The 24,606-nt window shown below is 30.1% G+C and overlaps 1 protein-coding gene and 1 long non-coding RNA gene across 6 annotated transcripts in view; one reads left to right on the top strand and one right to left on the bottom strand.

The window, feature by feature from the left end:
• Window positions 1-24,606, top strand: part of LOC122628403 (allatostatin-A receptor-like) — a 43,510-nt gene that overhangs the window by 12,514 nt on the left and 6,390 nt on the right. The window contains exons 4-5 of one of the 3 annotated variants that reach the window (XM_043810673.1): window positions 283-468; window positions 808-1,053. In XM_043810673.1, coding sequence (XP_043666608.1) covers window positions 283-468; window positions 808-1,053 — 432 coding nt within the window. Of the gene's footprint in view, window positions 1-201; window positions 469-807; window positions 1,054-24,606 lie in introns of all 3 variants that reach the window. The other 2 variants (XM_043810671.1, XM_043810672.1) reach the window with 2 other exon arrangements.
• Window positions 86-23,967, bottom strand: LOC122628404. Of its 3 annotated transcripts, none has more exons than XR_006327035.1 (3): window positions 19,735-20,204; window positions 1,427-1,728; window positions 86-1,047 (listed from the first exon to the last, which is right to left on the bottom strand). It is a non-coding gene; the product is annotated as an uncharacterized LOC122628404 (long non-coding RNA). The 3 variants fall into 3 exon arrangements; XR_006327037.1 differs by lacking the exons at window positions 86-1,047; window positions 1,427-1,728 and adding exons at window positions 14,209-14,721; window positions 23,886-23,967 and having other exon boundaries at window positions 19,735-19,948; XR_006327036.1 differs by lacking the exons at window positions 86-1,047; window positions 1,427-1,728 and adding exons at window positions 14,209-14,721; window positions 22,662-22,709 and having other exon boundaries at window positions 19,735-19,948.

Below are 24,606 nucleotides of genomic sequence, written 5' to 3'. Positions count from 1 at the left end.
ATTGTAAAAAAAAAAAATATATATATATATATATATATATATATATGATTTTACATATATGCACAAATAAATATATATCATGAAATATTCGATTCAATGATTTACTGAAATTTGTTAAAAAATTTGATCTTTCGATGTCTCTTATCTTCCCTAATTCATAGCCTCTTTTCTCTCACGAGAGTCGTTCCCTTATGTATGTAGATTCACTTTACGTTTCAGGATTTGGACAACTCGTCGACGGCTTGTCGGATCCTACCGCAATATGATTGGTCCTTTTTCCAGGTATCCTTCTTCCTAACGAGTTACTTGCTGCCATTGACGTTGATATGCGTCTTTTACGTCTGTATGCTTGTCAGACTATGGCGTGGTGCTCGTGTTAGTGCCGAGAGTCGAAGAGGGAGAAGACGAGTTACTCGTTTGGTTCTCGTCGTTGTAGGAGTTTTCGCTATATGTTGGTGTCCAATCCAGGTGAGTTAAATATTTTTTACCTTTTCAAGACTTAAATATTTTTACAAAATAAATTAGGTCAATGACGATTTTATCCATCAACATGATAGATTTAATTATTTAACTGAAACAATCATAGTAATTCTTGATTAACCAATCCTGTATAATGAATTAATTGAAACGAAAAAACATTTAATTAATAAGTTAATACTATAGGTGTACTATGTAATGTATATCCACTTTTTGAGTAGATAAATATCGTTCGTACCTCTACTATCGTAATCATTTAATCTCAGAAAATTGTTTTGATGAATGTATAGGTACTTAAAAAAAAAAAGAATTATCTATTTATTTTTACAGGTAATATTAGTTACGAAGTCTTTAGAGGCATATCCTTTAAAGTCAGCGACGATTATGGTCCAGATAGCGAGTCATATCTTGGCGTATACCAATAGCTGCGTCAACCCCATCCTTTACGCTTTTCTCAGCGATAATTTCCGAAAAGCTTTCCGGAAAATCATCTATTGCAGGCCACGACAAGATCCACAAAGATCGGGTCCGCCTACAAAAACTACAAGAGCTGCTAGCACTGGTGACATCCTATAAGTAAGTCAATAAATTGATAGTTTTTCCTTAAGAAATTGAAAATGAATTCGAAATTTAAGCACTTAATAAAGACTTAATTAATCAAAATTGTCTTTATCCAAATATTTTCATATTATGTTTTGTCTTTTTAGAAAGAGAATTACAAAAAATCGGTAGAGAAAGAGTAAATATCAGATGAGAATAAAATGTCTAAAAGTATAACAAATTTTTTAATGAAATAACGACTGGGAAAATTTGATTACCTTTAATGTAAAACAAAGCGATAAAAACGAATATTTTTATCGTGTTGATAGGATATCTTTATTTCGTGCAAATCGAGAATTTTTTTCTTTTTTTCTAAGAAATACGTTTTTTCCTTTTTTTTCCCTCTCACTTCTGTCTCTCTTTCTCTTTCTCTTTCTCTTCCTCTTCCGTATTCGTAGGCGTAGTCGAGTACTCGACTCAAGTTCGAAACGTGAGCCTATCCAAAGAAGAGTGTGTAAGAGAGAGAAAGATGGAACATTTTAGAGGGTAGCGCACTAGTGGAGAAAGTCTAGGTTGCAGCAGTCTGTTCTAAATTACGCTTCTCGTTTCGCCGCGAGTGCAATTTCCTGCATTTTCCGTGCCATCGAGCCAGCGGGAATCAGCCGGTATCTTTTTCCCGTACGGAAGAACGAATACCGAACGAATCTAGAACTGTCACGAGAGCGATTCTTAACTTTGACCTTTCTTTTAACAATTTCACCATCGATTTTCATTCGAATCTTGACGCGATCAGAAGAAAATGAAATGTTTGTTCTCTTTTCAAAAATAGTTACAGACATTTTTAAGGTTTACAAATAACAAAAGTTTCGTTTTCTTTCTTATAACCTTTTGCATGATTTTATGGGATTTGATATTTCGTTTAAATTAAATCGATCTATCTTCTATTTACGATCGTATCTATTCGATACATTTTTACAAAAGGAAGTAGATATTTGTTATAGTACAATAGCATCCATATCGAATCTTTTACGTTAAAATATTATCTTACTACGATTTATTATTACTGTACAATTATCGATTAGTTACTTTGCTTAGAGTGCTTTGCTTTTGGATTTTCTCAATCTTTTTATAAATGATCTATTATTTTAGCAATATTTATGAAAAGAATATTATAATAGCCATTAAATATATTATAGCTATATAAATCATTTTAATTTTTTTAACGGAATGTAATGAAAAATTAAATTGTTACATGAAAACGCATATCTTGCATCGCACATTAAACTATACTAAACCTTAATATGTTATAATTTCACGATTAGACACATAATAATAATTGACACTTTATTCGTATATCGTGGTAGTAGAAGAACCGAAATAAATTCTTTTTCTCGCTGACGTTTTCATTTATGAAGAAGAACTTATTCAGGCGTGCATATCGTCTGATCGAAGAGGAAATTGTGGGATGAAGAGAACTCGCACGAGACGGGATCTTCTCGGGATTATCGATTTTCTTGGCACGCACGAACGAACCTTAATAAACGTACATATTATGCAGCAACTTCTTTTTATTTTAAATTTTGTAAGTTATGGTACATCGAAAATGCGCGTAAACATAGTGAAGATATTCTAATATTATTCAAAGAAATAAAGGAATGCAAAGAATTTTTTAAATTCGTTTAACTTGATTCTTAACAGTAGCTCATTTTACTCGTGCACGTTTGCCCTTTTATCTCATATTCTGTTAAATAAATTGCAACGAGATAAAAATAATACTTGTTATATAAACAGTCATAGAATTTAATTCAGGGAAAATATGGTACGTAAAAGTAATCAATATCGAATGAACGAACGAACGAACGAAAATGTTTACGAAATGTTGATCATCATTTTAACTATAAATCAAGTAGACTAATTAAAAACAAGCGTCGTAAGATTTCCCACTAAAAGGGTAATACTTAATTACTTTCGCAGGACATACATATAATGTTTACGCGAGTTCAGTTTCCATATTCTAATTTGTTCTTTTTTAATGGAATTTAATATTACGAATTGTTTACTTATAGTAATTTAAAGTTGAAACGATGAGGATAAAATATCTCTTAAGGGTTTGAATTCTCTTTAAAGATTTATTTTTTCTTATTTTAAGTGAAGTATGTCGTTTGAATTTATAGGTTTTAGTAATAGGTCACAATCCATGCTTCATTTGTGAAAGGAATATAAAATATGTTCTTTAGGAAGTAAACTAAAAAGAAACGCTCTCTGACATACATTTGGACATACGAGTCATCTAAAATTTATAAACTTGAATATCTTGGTTTGTTCAGGAAAACATTTTGAAAAAGAACATTCGATTGAAGAGGTGGTGATATAGTGAAATGAAAAACAATCAAATTTAATTTAGAAAAATATCGATGATCCTAATATTTCTCAACATATTATCAAAAGGCAAAAGTTTTAACTTCAATTATATCAGCCTATGTAATAAATATATCAATTATATAATCAAATATATTCTTCTTGAGAATTTTTTTTTTATTATCAAAAATAACTAAGATATTGAATCTTTCAGTTGCAGATGACTCGAATATCTAAACATTTTTTATTATACTATAGTAAAAATCTCAGATTTATGTATTCACCAAAGTGAATATAAAAAAGTAACATAAAAAAGCATGACATCCAAAGATACTTTGACTAACTCGGCTATAGTTCGTAGCGATGTACCAAGTTCCGATTCTCTGTGATGTAATATCGAACCAGACAGAAAGAAAGAAGGGCACAGTAAACGAACGAAGGAAAACTTTCAGTGATTTACGAGGAGCGGAAAGGCGGAAACTGTGAAATAAGGGGCAAGCTCCTGTCGTAAAGCTTTTATTTTAGAAAGAGAGTACGAAAGTGAAAGAAAAAGAAAGTGGGAGAGAGAGAGAGAGAGAGAGAGAGAGAGAGAGAGAGAGAGAGAGAGAGAATCGTGAGTGAGTCGTTGTTCGCGTTGAAAGATATGCTAAAGGAATAATGTCGGAGACAAATGGACGTGAGGGCTCGAAAACGATCGTGAGCGACGACGTTATATACTTACGTTTGTCTCTTTTACTTTCACCGGTTCTTCTATGTATTCGACGTTAATCTGTCTGAGTTTGCAGGTCGAGAACTATATTCTCTACGTAAATGTTATTTTATCCTAGCGCAGTAAATAAACCCTAACGACCCCTTTTTGTAGGATCAAGCTAACACTCGTACGATTTTACACCCTCCAATGTTGGCTTTCCCTTTGTCTGTCTTTCACTCTATCCTTTTTTCTCGTATGCTTTTTCTTTTTTTCTTCGTACAAGCGTTTCTTGTTCATTTTGTCTTCGTCAAAATTTTATGTAAAAATTTGTGAAACACGGATTTCATAATTAAATTAGATTGATTTGTTAATCCATTAAAAAAGTCTTGAATGCGATACTAATCGAACTAGAAATATCTATTTGGTAATTTTTCTTCTTCCGTTCGTGTTTTTCTTCATTTTTTTTTTTTTATCTTTTTTTCTTGCAAATGTTTACGCACTCGTCCACTTGTAGAATGAATCATGGTATTTTATCTAACGTCCAATTGAATCCATGAACGATTATAGAAGATTTATATTCTTTCTGTTTTCGCATGAGCTCTTGTACAAATTGTCATGAATATTAGATATACGACGCGTAATAATGCATGCTTTAGCAAGGAAGAAGTTGCAAAGCGTTTCTGAGAAATTTACATTACTCTATCTCACTGAATCCGTTCTTGTGGTGCACTCAGAAAAAAGCTATCAGGATCTACATTTCTCCAACTTTATCGGAAATAGCCAGGCACGTTCTTAGTAACTATATGTTATTTCAGAAGAAGGAAATACGGAATCTCTAGATCAAGCGATATCTAAAACTCTATTCAAGACTCGTTTTATCGAATAGAAGATGGAATTTTAGAGAAATTGAAAAATCTCGGATTATGGTAAAAACATTTACGAATAATCGACAAACTTTATTTGAATCACGAAATAAGTACGAAACTTGGTCGAGTTTGGTCAGGGATATTGTTTTGTTATTTTTATACAAAAGTAAAACTGTAACAACATGGTACACATCATTCGTCATCTCGGCACAATGGAAATTATTCTATGTCCTCCATTTTTTTTCTCTCCATTTTTCATAAAGACTTCGTATTTTCGTCTATTCTTTCTTCATTCTTTTTTTTTTTTTTTACCCCTTTTTAACTTTCTCATTCTTCTGCTTAAGAAAAGTACAATCTTTATCGCGCAAGTCTAGATGATAATCGAGCAAGTCGTATTGCCAACTTAAATCGTACGTACGTATGTATGTAATTTTTTTCTTTTGATACGCGTTGAAAAGAGAGAAAGAGAAATCAAATAGCTCCCAGAGGTTTTGTAAGGTACTTCTAAGCCAGACTTAGAAAAAAACACTGAGAGAGGAAAGATATATAGAGGAAAAGAAAAAACGAGAGGTTGCTAAGCTCGATGGAATCACGAAAATGTTAAGTTTCCCTTCAAGATATCTTCGTATAAATAGTACCTTCTTCCCTCTCCTTCTATCTCTCTCTCTCTCTCTTTCTTTCTTCCTCTATCACTGTGACATTCGAGCAGAGTTCGTTTATCTTCACAGACGTCACCAATATAGCCAACCATTCGTATTCGTTTCTGATGTGAGATTTTTTTCGGCTACCTCGACGTCGCCTTTTCTTTCGTTGCCAGGAACCTACTTCAAGTGATGCCGTTTTTCTTGATCATTCTCTCGATCTTATTTACGAGTTACCAAGACCAATTCACTTTGGATTAATTTATGATATTACCATAAAAGAGACGATTCAAAGGTCATAACAAAACGTTCGAGTAAGATTTTCTCTCTCTCTTTTTGTTTTATATTAAATGCAATAGATTATATTCTTTTATTACTCGAACAAAAGCTAATAAATTTTCTTAGATTTATTGGGATGCATTTAATCGGAACGCTGTTTGTATAAAAAAAAAAAAGATAGAACTTTAAAATTACGATTAATCTAAACGAGAATTGAGATATTGATAATGCATTGTGTTTGTTAGTAAAGAAAAGTTAAATTGCTCATATTTTTAATATTAAATAATTTAACAACAAATCTCAGCATTATAAATATTACATTTGGAATAAATCCGCGGAAATCAAGTCACTAATATCGAAAGACCTATTTCAAATTCTTACTATTAGTAATTATAAGGATTGTAGAGAAGCAGCGAGGAGAGGATAGAGTATACAGGAGAATTCTAAGGCTTACAGAACCTATATTACGGCAACTTCCTTGCAACGCTCGAATACTCGTATTGGAATAGTTTAACCGTGCAGCTAAGCTCACCACTATTCTTGTTTCCCATCGCTTTAATATATGCGTAGAATATAATGATAGAATATCCTCCGCGAGGATATTGCAAAGATACCTCGAGAAACCCTCAGCAAAAGGTTAAAGTCAAACCAATGTCTTTCAATATGAATGTGTTTAGAATGAATTCGACAAGGTGATGTCGCGAGGAAGATGGTATTATTGTAGGCTCTGCTATTCTTACAATCCTCCTTTCTACTCCTCTTCTCGTTGCTACGCTATAATCCTATACTTGGACAATTGATGACGTTGCTTTAAATGCTGCGTTAAATTCTCATGGAAAATAATAAGGAATAAGTGAGTATTGTTACCTTCTTGAACGATATCGTTTAACTATGGCAAATTTATGATAAGAGTCGAGTTGTAATTCATTTCCTTCTTTTTACAAGAAACATCTCTCTGTCGTATCGTATTTGTAAGAGATATCATTATATTTTACGGTTTTGCATCAAATTGTTAATAGATTCGACAGGAGAAAAAGAAAGAAAGAGAGAAAAGGAGACAGAGAGAGAGAGAGAGAGAGAGAGAGAGAGAGAGAGAGAGAGAGAGAGAGAGAGAGAGAGAGAGAGAGAGAGAATCTTTTCTTTTTTGTCCAGAAGCAGTAATTTCATATTCAGAAACTTTTCTCTTCGTTTTCATAATCATTGAAATTGCGAGAGTAAGAAATAAAGAGAACACTTTTAGAATATGCTAGCTCTCTTGCTCTTTCTTTTTTCTCTTTCTCTTTCTTTGCGTTCTCTTACTATTTTAGATGCAAATGAATCTAACTAACACGACATTCTCTACCCTCCAAAGAACTTTTCTCATAACATCGTTACACGTTGACTTAATTAGGGAGAATTTTTAAACTTTTTTCTCATTGTCATCGAATTTTTTTAATAGCAATACTAAGAATTTTAAACTCTAGATTGTAAAGGGCATATATATATATATATATATATATATATATATATATATATATAAATGATTTTAGGAAAAGAACATTTATATTATTCTATTTTTCCTTCTCCTTCTCTTTTCTAACTGTACAACCTTCTTCTGTAACATTTTTTCATACCTCTTAATCTATAGGAAATAATTATTATAAGATTTAAAATGTTGATTTTCATTTGAAAAATATTATGACTTTTGTATCTTGACAACAGTTTCTCCTATGAAACAGCTGCAATAAGTATTATATATTCCTCTTAAAAGCTAGCAACTTTTATCCGAAATATTTATTTGTTAAACCATTAGGATCGGAGATATTTGGCCATATCGTTTGAAATGGAACACGATGTATATACGATGTTTATTTAATCAAGATCACGATATGCGGAATGCTATATAACAATCGATCAAATAATTGAATGTAGAGAAATGTAAACAACGATTATGTTTGACATGCAATAATAAACTAAATCTCAGCCAAGACTATTATGCGCCAAATAACTCTAATGGTTTTCTGTTGGAATATGCTCCAACAGAATTAATTAGAAGAGTTAATTAAAACAAATGAGTTATTAAAAGGATCGTAAAAATTAATAAATTGACGTTATAAATGGCAATTGAATGTTATATATGGCAAGAAATAAAAGATCTACAAAGTGATTCATAAAATTATTCATTGATCTTTATGCACGATATAGATTGTTTCAAGAGTATTCGTTGTTAAAAAATTCTGAAGAAAATATCATAAAATTTCTCAGACATTTAATATTTTAACGATTTCAATAAAAGAATTTACGAAAAAAAAGAGTCATTCAGGAAGGTAAACCGTCTATAAAAAAGCTGGGACTGTGAAAAATCATTAATCATGTCAAGGGTATTAAACGCTTTTTTCGCTCTTGGATCATTCGAGATAACGTTTATTCGTCGATCATATCCTTTGAGATAAATGATGTCAATATGACGCTTGAATGACGTAAAGAATTTCACGTTTCTTCTTTTTATCGTCGATGCAAGAACTGTAAAAAAACGAATATTTTTCATTCTTTGTAGAATTAAAGAATAATATTCTGTTCTTGTGATACCGTTTTCTCGTCAGAACTATCGAAAATTCTAATAAAGTATATTACAAGAATTTCTCATATTTCTTGTGTCCGTAGCGGAAACAAAAACTATCTCCTCGATTGTAAGTTCGAACGATAAAAGAGTAAAAGAGAAGGAAAAAATTTTAAACGCAGCTTAAATTATAAGAGTATTATTAGAATTAATGCGTTGAAAAATTTCGTAAAATTGGGTTATGCTGTTTACAAATCTAAAATCACTGTTCGAATTTCAAAATCAAAGAAGAAAAAGAAAAAGAAAAAAGAAACGACTACTTTTTTTTTCACCGACGTTCCTTCTTTTGTCTTTCCTTCGTTTTTTAAAGAAAGTTTTTCTTTTTGCTGAATTCTTTTTTTAACTTTAATCGATGATCAAAGCTCGTACTTACTTTCGATCGTGACATTTGTCCTTTTTACGTCATTGATTTTATTGTTTTGTTCTACCAGACGTGCCCATGTAAACAATAATTGTAGCTATGTATGTATGCATATGTGTGTATGTATGTATGTATGAATGTATGCTTGTTCATATATTCGGGAAACGATCATATATGGAGGTCGTGGAAAATGGAACTTATAAGTGGCGCAACGAGTTAGCGAGGAAAAAAAGGAAAGAAAGAAGTACACCCTTTGAAAGGGAATCGATCGATCAACAACATCCAACACGTTCTACTTTTACTCACGACATTTCTCCTGACATTAGTTCGAAGGGAACGCCGCTTGTTTCTTTCGCGATTAGACGAAAGAAGATGAGGAAGAATGAAATCGTGGAAATCATTTTGATCGATTATTCTACTTGAGTTCACGGAATATGATCGAAGAAGAAGATTGTCGGCTGAGATGTGAAAGAACGTAACAGCATCGTCTTTAACGAGAAATTGCGATAAAAAAGAACAATGAGGAGGGGAGAAAAGGAGAAAGTTATATAGAGATAAATAGATAGATAGAGAGAGAGAGAGAGAGAGATAGAGAGAGAGAGAGAGAGAGAGAGAGAGAGAGAGAGAAAGAGAGAGAAAGAGAGAGAGAAATAGGGATATAAAAGAGGAAAGTAGTCGTGGCTGTGATAAAGAGATGGGAAAGAAGTGGGGGAGGGGATAGCTTTTCAGAAACAGCTTTGTCGCCCTAATTACTCTCGAAAGTCGCATCCTACAAGCCACGTCCTTTAAGTCCGCAAGCTTTGCACTGAATTCACTTCTCTTTTCTTCTCTTCTTCTTTCTTTCTTTTTTTTTTCTTCCTTCCTCTATCCTCTTCTTATGTCGTTGCACATTTTACATTGCTCCTCCCACTCTTTTTTCTCCCACTCTTTTGTAACTCATCCATCGCCCTTCACTATTTGCTTTATTTTTTTCTTCTCCCTTTTTCTTTTCTTCTTTTTTCCTCATAGCTATCACTCATATGGCTATAACAATTACTATGTTAGATATCGTCCGCGAACCCACAATTTGGCCTTCTTAATTCTGTCTTTTTGAATTGATCGTTTGTTGATGATGCCCTTTCTCTTCTTTTTCCCCGTTTCTTTTTCCTTTTTTCATTCTCGTTCATTATAACACATGTCACGTATGTGTACGTGTGCGTGCATACAGATACATATCCTGGGATTATATGGGTTTATATGGTCAGAGAATATGATACAAAGTGTTTCGTTCATTTAGAAAAATTGGAATCTCTTCTCAGTGAAGGACCGAACCTATAAAAATAATTTTTTTGCAAGTATGTTTGGTACAAAGGGAGATATCATATGGTGCCAATTTTTTTTCAAGTTGATTGATGGGGAAAACTTCAAAGTTAAATTAATTTTTTTTTTTCTAAAGTGGAATCATTTATCTTTCTTTTCATAGTATTTATCTTTCTTTTCATTTAACGACATGCCATATGAGATCGTTTATTATCGTAAAATATTATAAACTATGTTATAAATTTATGAGTTTCTGAGGAGTATAAATCTGTATCGTTTGGTTGCCGGCTGTTACTTTGCATAGTGTAAACAAAGGCCAAACATCTTATCTCATGTATACATAATATAACATTTGATAACTTGAGAAATCTTACACTCTTTAGAAACTTACGAGATATTTCAATTTTTCGAGATAAACGGAACACCCTATATAGGGATCATTATTTTTTTACCCTTTAGTTTCTATCTCTTCTCACTCTTTTTTTCTCTACTTTTTTCCTTCTCTCTCTCTCTCTCTCTCTCTCTCTCTCTCTCTTTCTCTTTCTCTCTCAAACAGCATTGTTTGCTGTGGGGTTCCTTGCTTCAGTAGCTCATTGGGAAATAGATCCAATTTCAAGGATTCATTAACTCGGGCAAATGGCCACTATCGACATTTTCAATTAGCGTGACTCATGAAAGAAAGAAAAGAGAAAAAGTAAAAGTGTAAATTAATACGAGTATAAAAGTACTACTTACATTTAAGTACTAACAATACAAAAATATCAGAAAAAAATGATAAAACGAAATCTTTTTAAGTTAGAAAATATGATTTAATTATTTCACTGATATGAACGCTGCTATAAAAAAATAAAAAATATCAGAAAGATCTAAAAATAAGAAACGAGAAACTTCTATTGGTCTAAGATAAGGTAGAAAGAACGATTGTAATACCACGTGAACGAACAGAAGACAATTATTTATAACAAGAACTCTTGTAATTTTGATGCTCTCAATGTTCTCGATGGTGGATCACGAAGACTCGATTTGTAACCAGATAACAGAGAGTAATGTAGGACGCGTATCGGTTTACATCGCACGCGTTATGTTGCCATGTATCACGTGATACAATAAAATGGTCAGGAAGGATCATATGAACGTTTAGAAATCATTATCATCTAATTTGTATGAATATTCAAATGACAATATCTTTTGAAAGTTTGGAAAATGGAGAGTATATATAAAAAGAAAATATAATAATTAAAAGAATGATACAATTAATTTTAGTTTGCTTTCGTATTTCGTAATAAAATAATACAATAATATGATAATAATGACTTTTTCAAAATCATTTAATAAAACAACGAGAAACTCCCATTGAGATTAGATAACATTTTTGCGAAGGAAACCTTTTGTAAGTCGACAATAGACATGATTTTATATTGAGTTTGTCTTTATTAAAACGAGATATGCGAGTGTCGTGACGGCGAATAAAAAAATGTTTAATCGTATTTTTTTTTTTCATAGCAGGTGATACTAATGATAACCATTTACATATAACGCATAGGAGAAACGTCCAGTGTTGAGTCTTTCTCTTGAAATACAGATATCATTTTATTCATGTCACAATGGAAAATATGTTTCGGCCATCATAACGGGAATATCATTGTTTTTGAGATCTCAACTTTTTATTACGATAGAATTATTAACGTGTAATATCTATCTGCATTTTAACTTGACTTTTACAGTCCGATCAAAAAAAAGACTACCATATTCTAGAGATCAATAAAAATGTATATTTATGACTCTTATATTTTTAATCACAGATTTTATTCAGCCTTTGATTTATTTTTTGAAAATTGGGTTAGAAGTGATACATAGAGGACAACTGGTACGATTTATTAATGAATATAGGAAAGGACACGATGAGACGAGAAGATTATTCTTAGATAAGTAGATATAAATATCGTTGTGCGATTAGGCTGAAAAAGAGAAAAGTATAAAGAGAGAAAGAGAGAGAGAGAGAGAGAGAGAGAGAGAGAGAGAGAGAGAGAGAGAGAAAGAGAGAGAATTAAAGACAAGGGAGTTAAGTTGGACATAAAAAAGAGAGCATAAGAAAGAGGACAACGAGGAATCCGGTGATCTCTGAAAGCCTACTTTTGATTCTTCCGTTAAAAAAGGCCTCAAGTTTTGTGGAGGAGAGTCTAAGACCAAGGAAGAATTGCTCTAATGAAGAATGCTTCCTGAGTGAGAGAAAAAAAGAAAGAAAGATAGAAAGAGAAAGTTCTTAAAAGTCATGGCGATCTTGAAACAATGACTGATATAGTATGTATCGTCACGTTATAGAAAGTATTAGATAAAAACATGACTTTGGCGAGCAATTATTTAAAATGTTTAATTGTGATATATTTACGTATCTTACTTTTATAAAATTAAATCACTATCATTACAACAATCAATAATTACTAATAACTTTGTCGAAATTAATTTTTTCGATTTATACGAGATATTTTTTTAATAACGGAAGTTTTTATGACAAAGCTTCACCGCGAAAATCTGTGTTGTTAGTAAGTAGATAGATCGTTTTAAAAAAGTAAAACGGTTCGACCTATTTTTCTCTTTCTTTATTTCTCTCTCGTTTCCTTTCATTTTTTTTTCTTTTTAATGTCAGATACGTTTTTAGCGATATCCGTTCATGAAATCTATCAATCATATTTTTCTTTGTTAGGTGATTTTCAATGTCGATGAAAACATCGAGATTCTACTAAATGATACGTGACTCATGAATGATATCCCCGTTTAAAATGTTTTATGTTTATCTTTATATACATATATATATGTCATTTCTTATAAATTAGAATTCCTTCCTATCCCGTTTGATCGAATATTTTTAGTCAGAGCAAACATCTTCCGCCGAAAGGTTTAATGATTTTTCGGTGAGTCACAAAGTCTATCTTCCTTTTTGATCTTCCTACAGAAAGTTAACGAAGTAGTAAAGAGTCATGCTGAGCGGTGATAGAAATAAATAGACGCCATGCTGTGCAATTGCCACATCTTTCGGTTATTCCTGCCTTTCTATGGCGCCAATTTCGATATCGTATATTTATAAGAGTCAAAAATATATAGGGACGATTTTATGTTGTCATCGTAAAACATGATTTTTATTAACTCGAACTCATCTCGAATTATTCTTTTTCATTCGGTCGTTAATTCCCTCATGGATATTTGTTTTTCTTAAAAAAAAAAAAAAAAAAAAAAAAAGAAAAAAGAAATTCCCAAGATTTTCTCGTAACGATAAGTAATTTTCTAAGTACACAGATATTTTTTAACATATATTTATTTTAATTAATTGGAACGGTGCATTCGACATTAATATATATCTCGGTATATGATCTTGTTATCATTCATTATGATATATCAGAAAATATTATCGCAGAAATTAATTATAACATAAAATAAATATTTTCCTATTATATAGTACGAGTATTTCGTGAAATATTCCTCGTTTATTTTATCTAAATATAGAAAAGTAGACATGGAATTGTTCCAATGATATCGATCGTACAAGTTTCTAAAGCGTTCAATATCCCCATCGAATCTAGAGCAATTTTGGAAGAAAAAGTCCATCGAGTTGTCACTAACGGTGCCAACTTCCGTGATAACATTTTCATCCCGTGAAAAAACTCTGACTGTATGTCGTAAGACAATTCGAATTTGGCAACTTGGCAAAGAGTAAAAATCACACGATTCAGTGATTCCCATGAGTGATTTTTATTTATTATGATGATAGATAGTTGAGATGATCACAGATTTTCATTTTTTCGATTTAAATTAGATTAGACGTATTTTCGTAAATGAAAATTTTCGTTGGTTAATTATTTTTATCGCGTGGAAAATCTTGGTAATTTCTCTTTATTTATATTGTTTTCTTAATTTTTGTATTCAAATATAATTTTCTCTTTCTATCTTTAATAATGATTTTTATTTTTTAATAATGACAATGATATCTTTGTTGTCTAGCTAAATATTGTTTGTATACATTTATCTATATATTAACAAATTTAAAATTAAAATTTTAATCAAATCGTTAGAATATTTTAATTCCATACTTTTCCCTCCTACTTTATATTATTTTTCTTGTCTCGCCTTTCAGTATCATCTTAAAAAGAAAGACAAAAGCAAAACACGCATTTAATAAGTTATTTTTCAACTTTTACAGAAAAGTTATTCGATTCTTCGTCTTGAATTTTTCTCACTTCCTTTTCTTTGCCAACTTGATCTATCTTATCGAAACTCTTTCGAATAGACATCGACAAACAGGTCAACGCGATTGCTAACGCGATAAATACTCGTGACAATCGATAGAATCGAACATAAAATTTTTCTCTGAAAAGAAAAAGACAATAGTCAAGCGTTCATTGGAGGTCATCTCTTTCTCTTTTTTTTTATTTACATATCTTTTCGTTCTCATAGTTTATCGTTTCCAATAGATGGGAAAACTTCCATTGGTAGTCGAAGACATCCTCAACATTTCCACGACGGTCTTCATGCTCCGTCGCTTTATCGTTATTTTCGTGGCACGCCCACGAATTCGTGGCCAACTTCACAATGAGAAAATTTCTTTGTTATTCCAACTGGAAAGGACAAGATATTTTTCTATAGATTTTTGTCATGCGGAAAAGCCTTGGCATTATCTTTTCATGTATGTTGTTTTTTCTTTTGTTAGAAATCATCTTCTTCTCTTTCTCTTTCTCTCTCACATACACGCACATACAAACATACATTTGATTTTTATACTTTCTATAAGTAAAAGTTCATTACTAAGGAAAAGATGACAATATTTATTTATCACAATGCGTTTGTATTTATTTACGTTTGTTTGAATAGATAAAAAGGAAAAATAGAAACGCAGATGCACAAAGATGTAGAACAAAGATATAAAGAATCCTTGACTCATCTTTGCCCATCTCTAAAGGGCAAGAGAAGGGCATAGAAAAAGGACGACGAGCTCTTCGAGAAAAAGGAAGCTTTTTATACTTCGGAAATTTTTGAAGATAAGTCGAACTCGTTGGATAGTCTTTCCGTCTTCTACGTCTTTCTGCGAAAACAATATCTTGTTTTTTTTTCCTCTTTGTCTCGACCTTGTCGAACGATGTATCGTAATATTGATAAACACGATAAACATTGTGATTTTTATCGACGGACGATTTTTCAGTAAGAAATATTACTTGGCATCTTATTGATTATTATTCGTCTCGCTTATAAACAAAAATTTTAAAAGAGATACACCTTTTTTTTCATTACATTGTTTTACACTTCGGTAGAATTACTCTTGCAAATAAAAATGCTGCTTGCATCAATGATTATTATTTCGAATAAACTTCAGAATGTGTAAACAAAAGTAAATATCTTGGAAACAGGTGAACTGTACGATACATTGTTATAAATCTACTGTTAAATTTCTTATTATCCAAAAGCTCATTTTATCTACAATATTATTTTATCTAGAATATATAATAATAAGTCGATTTATGTAAAAATTGATGATTAAGAGCCTTTTAAAAAGTAATCTTGAGAAAAGTTTTTCCCATTATTATATTTATTTTTTAAAATACTATAATTTCGCCATAAGAAGTTTTTCATACGATCACAGATAGCAGGGATATTTATTTGATATTGAAGGTATTATTGAATAAGAACAAAGAGCATCGTTATGAGTATTAAAGCTATTTAACAGGTTTACTTGGTTTGATAATTATCGCGAACGTTAACAAGACCCAAATGGATTTGGGGTAATTCGAGGTAAGCCGAACATCTCTCCCCTATATGCGAGTTAGAGTATTATTAATCCAATGATAGTCCGCTGACCTAGTGCGAGATATATTTCACTCCCTTGAAATTCGATTAAGTACGTATAATCCACTTCATGATAATTATCGAGTTAATTGAACGGCAGTGACATTGTCATCGCTATATGATTAAACTTCAGAAAGTATTTTTCTTTTTTTTTAAGGAGACACATTGAGAGGATCAATTTCAAACTGATGCTGGTGGTGGTGATAATAATGATAGTTCGATAAGAAATTTTCAAAATCATTTTTAATCTTTTGTTAAAAGAACAGAAATTTCTTGAAAAAATATTTTTGTTAAATGAAATCTTTGTCTTACTTTTTGTTTTACAAATGAGATAGAAAAGGATTATAGAAAATTTTATAAAAACGATTTTAAAAGCTTGTTTTTAAAAGCTAATTTTTAGCACATTCGTTGCCTGATAATGAAAGCATGTTAAAAAGTATTGATACGTGGTACGTTCTCATTTAGTAGATACTTTAGTCGAGGAAAAAATATTTTGCAGAACTACTAAAAAGAAATTTCAAGATTATATTTCATTTTTATTCTTTTTTTCATTTTTTCACGAACATATCGACATTGAGTTGCCAATAACATATTGATTTGATGGATCACTCATTTGCATCACTCTGTGTATTTGGATTGTAATAGTATTCGATGGCTGAACTTGAGAAAAAAATTTCAATAATAAAACAACGATCGGTCTCATATCAATGTCCGATTCAAGTCTGGCAATAATAGTCTTTTGTCGAAACGATTGTCTCTCGATCACAATTCGACGTAACTGTTTCTTCTTGGTCGTTGTTTTATCAGCAATCGATATCGAATACTGTCAATCTAACTATAATTGCCGTTATTACTTAAAAAATGTCGATCGTTTTTTCGATATATTTCTATATTGCATTTGATCATTTTATACGAGATTTTAAAATACTTTGTTAAAATATTGATCATTTTATCATCAATTTTCTCTGACAAACTTGTCGTCATTCGACTCACAAACGAAAATGTTGCTGAAAATACAAACACGATCTTTATGTCATTTCATTAACGTGCTTTTGAGCAGTCAAGATGAAAAATAAATATTTTCATTCCTGTTCTACATTGGGACATATTAATTCTATACTTTGGGTTTATTAATTAGAGGTAAATTTTGACTTAATGAGAAAGTTCTTATTCGATATTTAATTTTGTATATGATATGTAAATGATATAAAAAAGTAAATTCTTTTGGTATAGACACAGGATTTTCAAAAATTAAACAGTAAAATATGGTATAATTTGTAATGGAAATGCACTGAGTATTTATGTTCCATTAAACTCGAGTGCTAATTATGATGTTACAGTAACAAAGAGAGTAAGAAAGATAAAAGAGAGAGAGAGAGAGAGAGAGAGAGAGAGAGAGAGAGAGAGAGAGAGAGAGAAAGAGAGAGAGAGAGAGAAAGAGAAATAAGAAAAAGTAAACAAGTTCACCTTTATGTTGTTGAAAATATGTATTTATAAAGGACGATTAAGAAGGTCAATGAAATATTTTTAGTTGTATAACGATTCCATTTGTTTTCACTCTTAGCGTTTATTAAATTTTATAATTTTAATCGGCATTCACTGTCTAAGCTTTAATATCGTAACATCAAGTATTTTAGTGTAATATTTTCACGTTTTAAAAAATATAGTAATATCGGAAGGAAAATATCTCAGCATAAAATAACACCTCGATTCGAGGGATATCGATCGTATCGTTGTTGTTGATATTACGATACACTACAATTCGAAAATATTTATCTTTTCTTTTTTAAATTTATATATAAAAATTAAATATTTAAATTAAATTAATTTAAGTATCAAAACACGTTGAATACGTTTTCTTATATTACGTTTTATCCGCGAACTAACACTTTAATTAAGCCGTAGCGAGTTCTTCACGCTAATGAGAAAATTATATCAGATGAAATATATGATGGTGCGAAGAGAAATGAAACCTCTTAGCTTTGAAAGAAATAAAATTGAAGTTTGAGTGCCTTAAAACATCAATTCGAATTATTTGATTATTAAAGAACGAGTATAATGTTTCGTCGAAGAAAAGTTCTCTCTCTCTCTCTCTTTTTTTCCCTCTTTTATTATCAGTCAGTAAAGCGATTTTTAATCTAAAGTAAACGTAAAAAATATAAGAAAAGACTTTCGTCGTATACATATTCATAAATGTTATCGGCTTTACAAATGCGACATTATGAGATATTATTATAAATTTAACGTCTACAAGTATTCATATTTTTCTACATCACAAATTCATATATACAAAAAATATTTCCACGTTTGTTAGTTTATTGATAAATTGCAGTATATTTTCCCGGACGTGAATTTTCATGATTTCCGTGGAATTGGGAGCTAATATTTTTCTCGGTCACGTTTCTACAAAAAAGATTTACTTCCCTAAGCCAAACATTATATTGGTTTATCATTTTATTTCATGAAAAATGGATTTTGCATGCTTGATTATTTATTTTTTTCTTTTTTGATGTATTTTTAATAGACTTTAAAATTGCATCGACGAGATCGAGTATCTACATTAAATAGACGATTAACTCGTTTTTGCTCGATTAATTAATTCTTTAATCTTATATTAACGAGTAATAAGTACATCCATTTGCCATTTTCAAAGACGAACTTCTTGAAATCATCAATTATGATTTCAAATTATGATAGGATATTTCATTATTTTGAAACGTCGATAAAAAGAAATTTTCCTTCATTTTTATTTCTTTTTAACAATAAGTTTTGCGATCCATTAACTTCTCTCGTTAATTTAATCTCTTTGTCTCTCCCTCTCTCTTCTTTTTCTCTTTTTTCCTTTTCTATTGTTTTGATTTAAAGTTTTCTATATCTTAGAAGGAGTGAGTTACACACATATCCACATATAGTTTTTATATAAATACTATACGTGTATATTCTCGTATATATCTATTACACAAGTACATAAATATATACAAGGTGCCCCGGTTTAAACGATCAAATTTCAGCATTACTAATATTATATATATATTAATTTATTATTTATCAGTTAATATATTATTATATAAAATGTTTATGCAAATATCTTCTTTTTCTTATTTCTACTTATAGAAAGTACTGGTGCAGTTCGTTTAAATTTGCTACACCCTGTATATATTCTCGTATATTGTATTCTCTTCTCTTTTCTTCTCGACGTGATAATACCTCGCTTGCTGGAAACACTGGTGGTTTCTTAATCAGAAAATAGAAAAAAAAGAAGAAACATTTCGAAGAATAGCTAGGTATCTAGCTTTAGTTCTTCGTCCTATCAATAAATGTTTCGGAAGTTTGAATTTCTCCATTACTAAACCTAGCTTTTCTAATCTTCGTTTTATCGTGAGAAAATATTTAGTCGATAAACTGTGGATTTGTACTTATTGAAAATAAGAATGATGAACATATTCGTTCTTACAAAAACATCCGTCTAATGAGAGACATTCTTTTACGAATTTTGCATCTTTTCAAATTCATATTAAAATATTTCGAATGGTATGATTAGATATGGAAGATATCGAAAGTAATATTATATTTATTAATCCTACATAATTTAATTTTTCGAATCTAAATATGAATTATATGTGAAATTTATATAACTATACTACATATAACTATATAACTAATATATAATTATATAGTTATATTGATATAAATTTTATATATTAATATATTGTTCTTTGGGATTTAATACCTAGCACGGACTTTAAATATATTATCGAGATTTGTGGTATTATATATGTAGTTGGACTTACATACGTAGTTGTAATTTGCACTTTCGTTCCACCATTTGCTCCTCTCTGTGACCTCTTCGTTCTTCACCCCTTGATAATAAATTATTCGATAACGAAAGAGAACTTCGATTTTCTTACATCGAATTCTGCTTAGACAACGCCTCTGCGAATTTATCGAACGCGAGATAACTCCTTTAATATAAATTACGTCGACGGTACGGAGGCTGATCTGAAACTGAACTGGAATATACGCATCTACCTTTAAGGTAAACGACGAAGGTCGTAACAAATAGAATTGATAACATCTTTTCTCCCTCTCTCTCTCTCCCCTCTTCTATTTATAAACAGATAAGACTATAGATTTATAGTGAATAGGTAATAAAAACTTCTAAAGGACGCAAGTTTAGTCGAGTGATTAATAATTGTTGTTGTCGGTTGTTCATTAGTTGTTATTATCAAAATATGTAAGAATTAAATATATAAAAATTACAGGTTTAAAATTGTAAGTATAAAATTTATCAATTATTAAATCTTAAACGAAGAGGATGCTGTTTAAACGATATTATTATAATATTATGAGACTGTATGATTTATGGAATGCGCATTATAATAATATTCTGAAGGATGATTATGTTTTATTTTTTTAATTCATATAAAAATAGACTTTTCTTATGGTGTAATATTCTTCTGTAAGCAATCTACACATTCTTCCACTTTATTTATCTTTTAAGCTCCTGTATATACTATTCAAATTAGATGTAGACTTTGAATCGCTCGAGAACTAATTTTTAACGAAGGAACAATAAAAACAATCACGAATATTTTTATTACACTAAATATGCAAATTTTTTAATAAACGAAAACTCTATTTCTCTAACAGAGAAAGCCCTGTTTTCAAGAACGTACAGAATAACGAAGAAAAACGAGATTTGATTTTTTTTCTCGTTTATTATATATATTGCGTTCCATTAAAGTTTTTTTCTTATTCTTTCAAATAAGATCGTGTCTTGTTTGAATTTGTTTTTCCTTAAAAAAGAATATTTCAACTTTTAAATCTAGGATTTTTATTTTCAAATAAACGGAGACGTGGAGCATAGTATATCAATAATATATTAGATGTACGAATTTAAGCTAAATAGTTTCTTCAAAAATTTGATTTGAAATTTGGGTTTTTGGCGATTGAGTCCGATTATTTTCGGATGATAAAATTCGATTAGATAAAAAAATTCTTTATAATTTTTCTTTAATATCAATTACTAATCGAAACTAAAAGAATCCGTGGCCAAGGCTTATTTATGTCGTAGATATCTCTGTAAATTTTTAGTTTATCTTAGATATATATCTCAAACTGAGTACAAATTCAAGAAGCAAATGATTTATGATGCGTAGCTTTTATTTTTTAGTCGTGATGCAATAAAATCGTTTTCTATGAGAAACATCATATGAAATTATAGAAATAATTTCGATATTAACAATTTAGACACATTTCTAAGACAATCAAAAATCATTTCTTTTTCTAATTTCGTAGATAGTCTCGTTGCAGCTGACTCTAAAATATACTAGTATGTTATATCCGAGAATATATTCATTTATTGCAACTCCACTATATTCATTAAGATCGTGCGATCAATTTTAGTGGTTTTAGGGTTTGGAACAAGTACTTCAAAGATAACCAGTGATTACATTTTACAAGTTAGAAGTCCCATTGGTGAATTTAACAGAAGTCCAAAAATTTCATTTAAACGTGAATTTAACTGCATGGAATTATTTAAATAAGTTTTAATTATTATATCATATTTTTATCAGAAAGCTTGTGTAATGTTGTTAATTTAATATACTTTCCTATAATTTTAATTGCAAGTAAACTAGTTCGTCGAGTTGTAGGGTCTATGTAAAATGAATTTTCCTACTGATGTGTATGCGTGTCTATGTAAACTCGTGGTTTCTCGAGAATTTTAATACGTATTACTATTTTCTCTCTGTTTCACTCTGTTTCTCTCTTTCGCTCTTATCTTTTTTCTAACGATCATACCATTTATTATAATATAAAAAGAAAGTTAAATTCTGTTAATCTCAAAAAAAAATAAACAAAATGTTATCAAGATGATTTTATTTATTAAAAATATAAGAAATAGTAATATTTAATTAATGAGAATTTTATTTATGTAGAATTTGTTTTATCATCAATCTAATCATATCCACATCAAGATTCATGCAAGTGTAAATAATTCTTTCAAAGAAGAAAGAGATATATGAAAGAAATATGTTTCTTATAAAAATCTTTTTTATGATATAATATCAGACTTTATTCGCGTTTACACTCAATGCATTCTATTGAAATAGAAAGTCTCTGTGTATTATTAAGAAAGCAATCATAAAATTCGAAGTGTCTTTTCTAGTAAACTGAAAGGACGATATTGAATAGAATACGATATACGATATCGTTAAAGATCCCTTCGGGATACTCACATTTTCTTTCATATATTCTTCATCTATTCTTTGTGATACAAGAAGGATGTCTCTTCTGCCTTTAATTCTTCAAAATTTTCACAAAATATCCCAATATAATGCATAATCTAATAAACTTTTTTTTCTTTCAATTGATTTCTTTCTTTTTAAATAATGATCTTGTAACGTTAGAAAAAACGATGTTAGAACGTAATACGAAAGAAAGCAAAACGATCTCATTAGCGATCACATTGCTACGCGATAACTTTTACGTGATAAATTTATTCGTCCTAAATAAATCAAAACAAATGTTTTCTAAGAATTTCTATAAGACGAATTAGTATCTTGTAAATACTTTAAAAAAATTTATCAATGATCTTATACGCATAAGTTAGTTAATAAAAGTGCTATACAGAAGATTAACATATTATAATAAAATATGCTGAAGATATATGTTAATAAATTCGTAAAAAAAGAAGATACGTAAAGATAACGCTTACCTAATGTTTATTCTTCTACGATCTGGTTATGGCTGTTCTTGAGGCATTACACAAAACGATGTTAAGATGCACTACACAAGAAATCGGAACAGTCTCATTAGCGGTCACATTATTACGCAATAATCTCTACATGAAAAATTTATTCCTCTTGAATAAATCAAAAGAAATGTTTTCTAAGAATTTCTATAGGACGAACTAGTACCTTGTAAGTACCTTAAAAAACTTTACCGACGATCTTATACGCATAAGGTAGTCAATAAAAGTGTTATACAGAGGATTAAAATATTGTAGTAAAATACACTGGAGATATAAGTTAAAAAGAGAAGATACGTAAAAGTAATGCTTACCTAATGTTCACTCTTCTACGATCTGACTACGACTGATCTTGAAACGTTAAACAAAACGACGTTAGAACACAGTACACAAGAAATCAAAACAATCTCATTAGCGATCACATTGTTACCCAATGTAACCTTTACGTGATAAATTTATTCGTCCTAAATAAATCAAAACAAATGTTTTCTAAGAATTTCTATAGGACAAACTAGTAGATTGTAAATACTTTAGAAAAATTTAACAATGATTTTATCCGCATAAAGTAGTAAATAAAAGTGCTATACAGAGGATTAAAATGTTGTAGTAAAATATGTTGGAGATATATGTTTATAAATTCGTAAAAGTAACACTAATAAATTTTCTTTTTCTTTTAATTGATTTTTTTTCTTCATTTTTTAAATCTTTTTCTTTTATTGATTTTTTTCTTTTACTTTTACGTAAACGATGAACGATATCTACAATGATTTAATTAATTATTTTGTTTGAAGAAAACTTTTATATTTGGTTGTTAGTAAACGTTGATATGACTGATCGATCACGATTATGAAGATTAATTTAGTTTGCTTCTGAACACTTCGCGTTGTCGTTTCAGTAAGAGAATAGTTCCTTTTATTGATATATACACTTTGTGTTTAATTCTATATCCACGCTGGTATCAAATTTCTTCATTTCTTAATATATAATCCTAGATATATAGGAGAATAGTATAATTCGAAAAGTATGAATAGGATAACATATATGTATTAAAAAAAAAAAAAAAAAATATAACAAAAAAATCTTTTTACATCTTTTTAAAGGAGATCCTGTAGAACATATGTATCGTTTAAATATCAGCATTAACTCTTAAAGACCTATTTCTAAAGGATTGATTATAAATATGTAAAGTACGTGTAACACTCGAACAGATTTCTAACGAACTGTTGACGAGTCGTTCAGTTCGAATTGATAACTCGAAAATGTAGCATTGATTGGTGTTTCATTGCACCATTTCGTAAAAACAAAAGCACATACAAATATATATTCCTACTAAGCACATACATTTACATAAATATATATGCATACATATCTATGATATGGAGGATGTCTTCATATGATCGTGCGAAAGTGGCTATTAACGAGAGTGCTAGAGATCGGTGAACAGATTGTAGCTATTGCATCGAACCTTGGTTGGCAGAAACTATCTCGAAAATTACATGTATATGTACGTGTGCAAGCTTATCATATGTATACATAATGACAGTGATACACAGAGGGAAATGTACGAGATAAATAGGAAATATCGTTTGACGTAAACAGTAATATCGATGATATTAATAAGAATAAAAATAGTGAATAGTAAATATTACATTAAAATATACATATGCTTGGATCTATTTATAAAATACGCAAATATATTTGCATATATAATATAGAAAAGAAACTCTTAAAGGCAATAACGCGAGGAGAAATTTATTACAAGCTTATCTTTTAAACGCTTGAAACATCGACTTTCCTTCTCTTTTCGATACTGTAGTTGTAGTTAAGATTCACTGGATAATTAGACACGAAAAGTTAAGTACCCAATTTATGTGTCTCCAATCAACTTTTTCAACTTTTTTAATTATGTCAA

Source organism: Vespula pensylvanica, chromosome 4, assembly GCF_014466175.1.
Source record: "Vespula pensylvanica isolate Volc-1 chromosome 4, ASM1446617v1, whole genome shotgun sequence".
Taxonomy (NCBI): domain Eukaryota; kingdom Metazoa; phylum Arthropoda; class Insecta; order Hymenoptera; family Vespidae; genus Vespula; species Vespula pensylvanica.
Note: the sequence above shows the minus strand (reverse complement) of the source record. Positions and strands in the feature narration are given on the sequence as shown.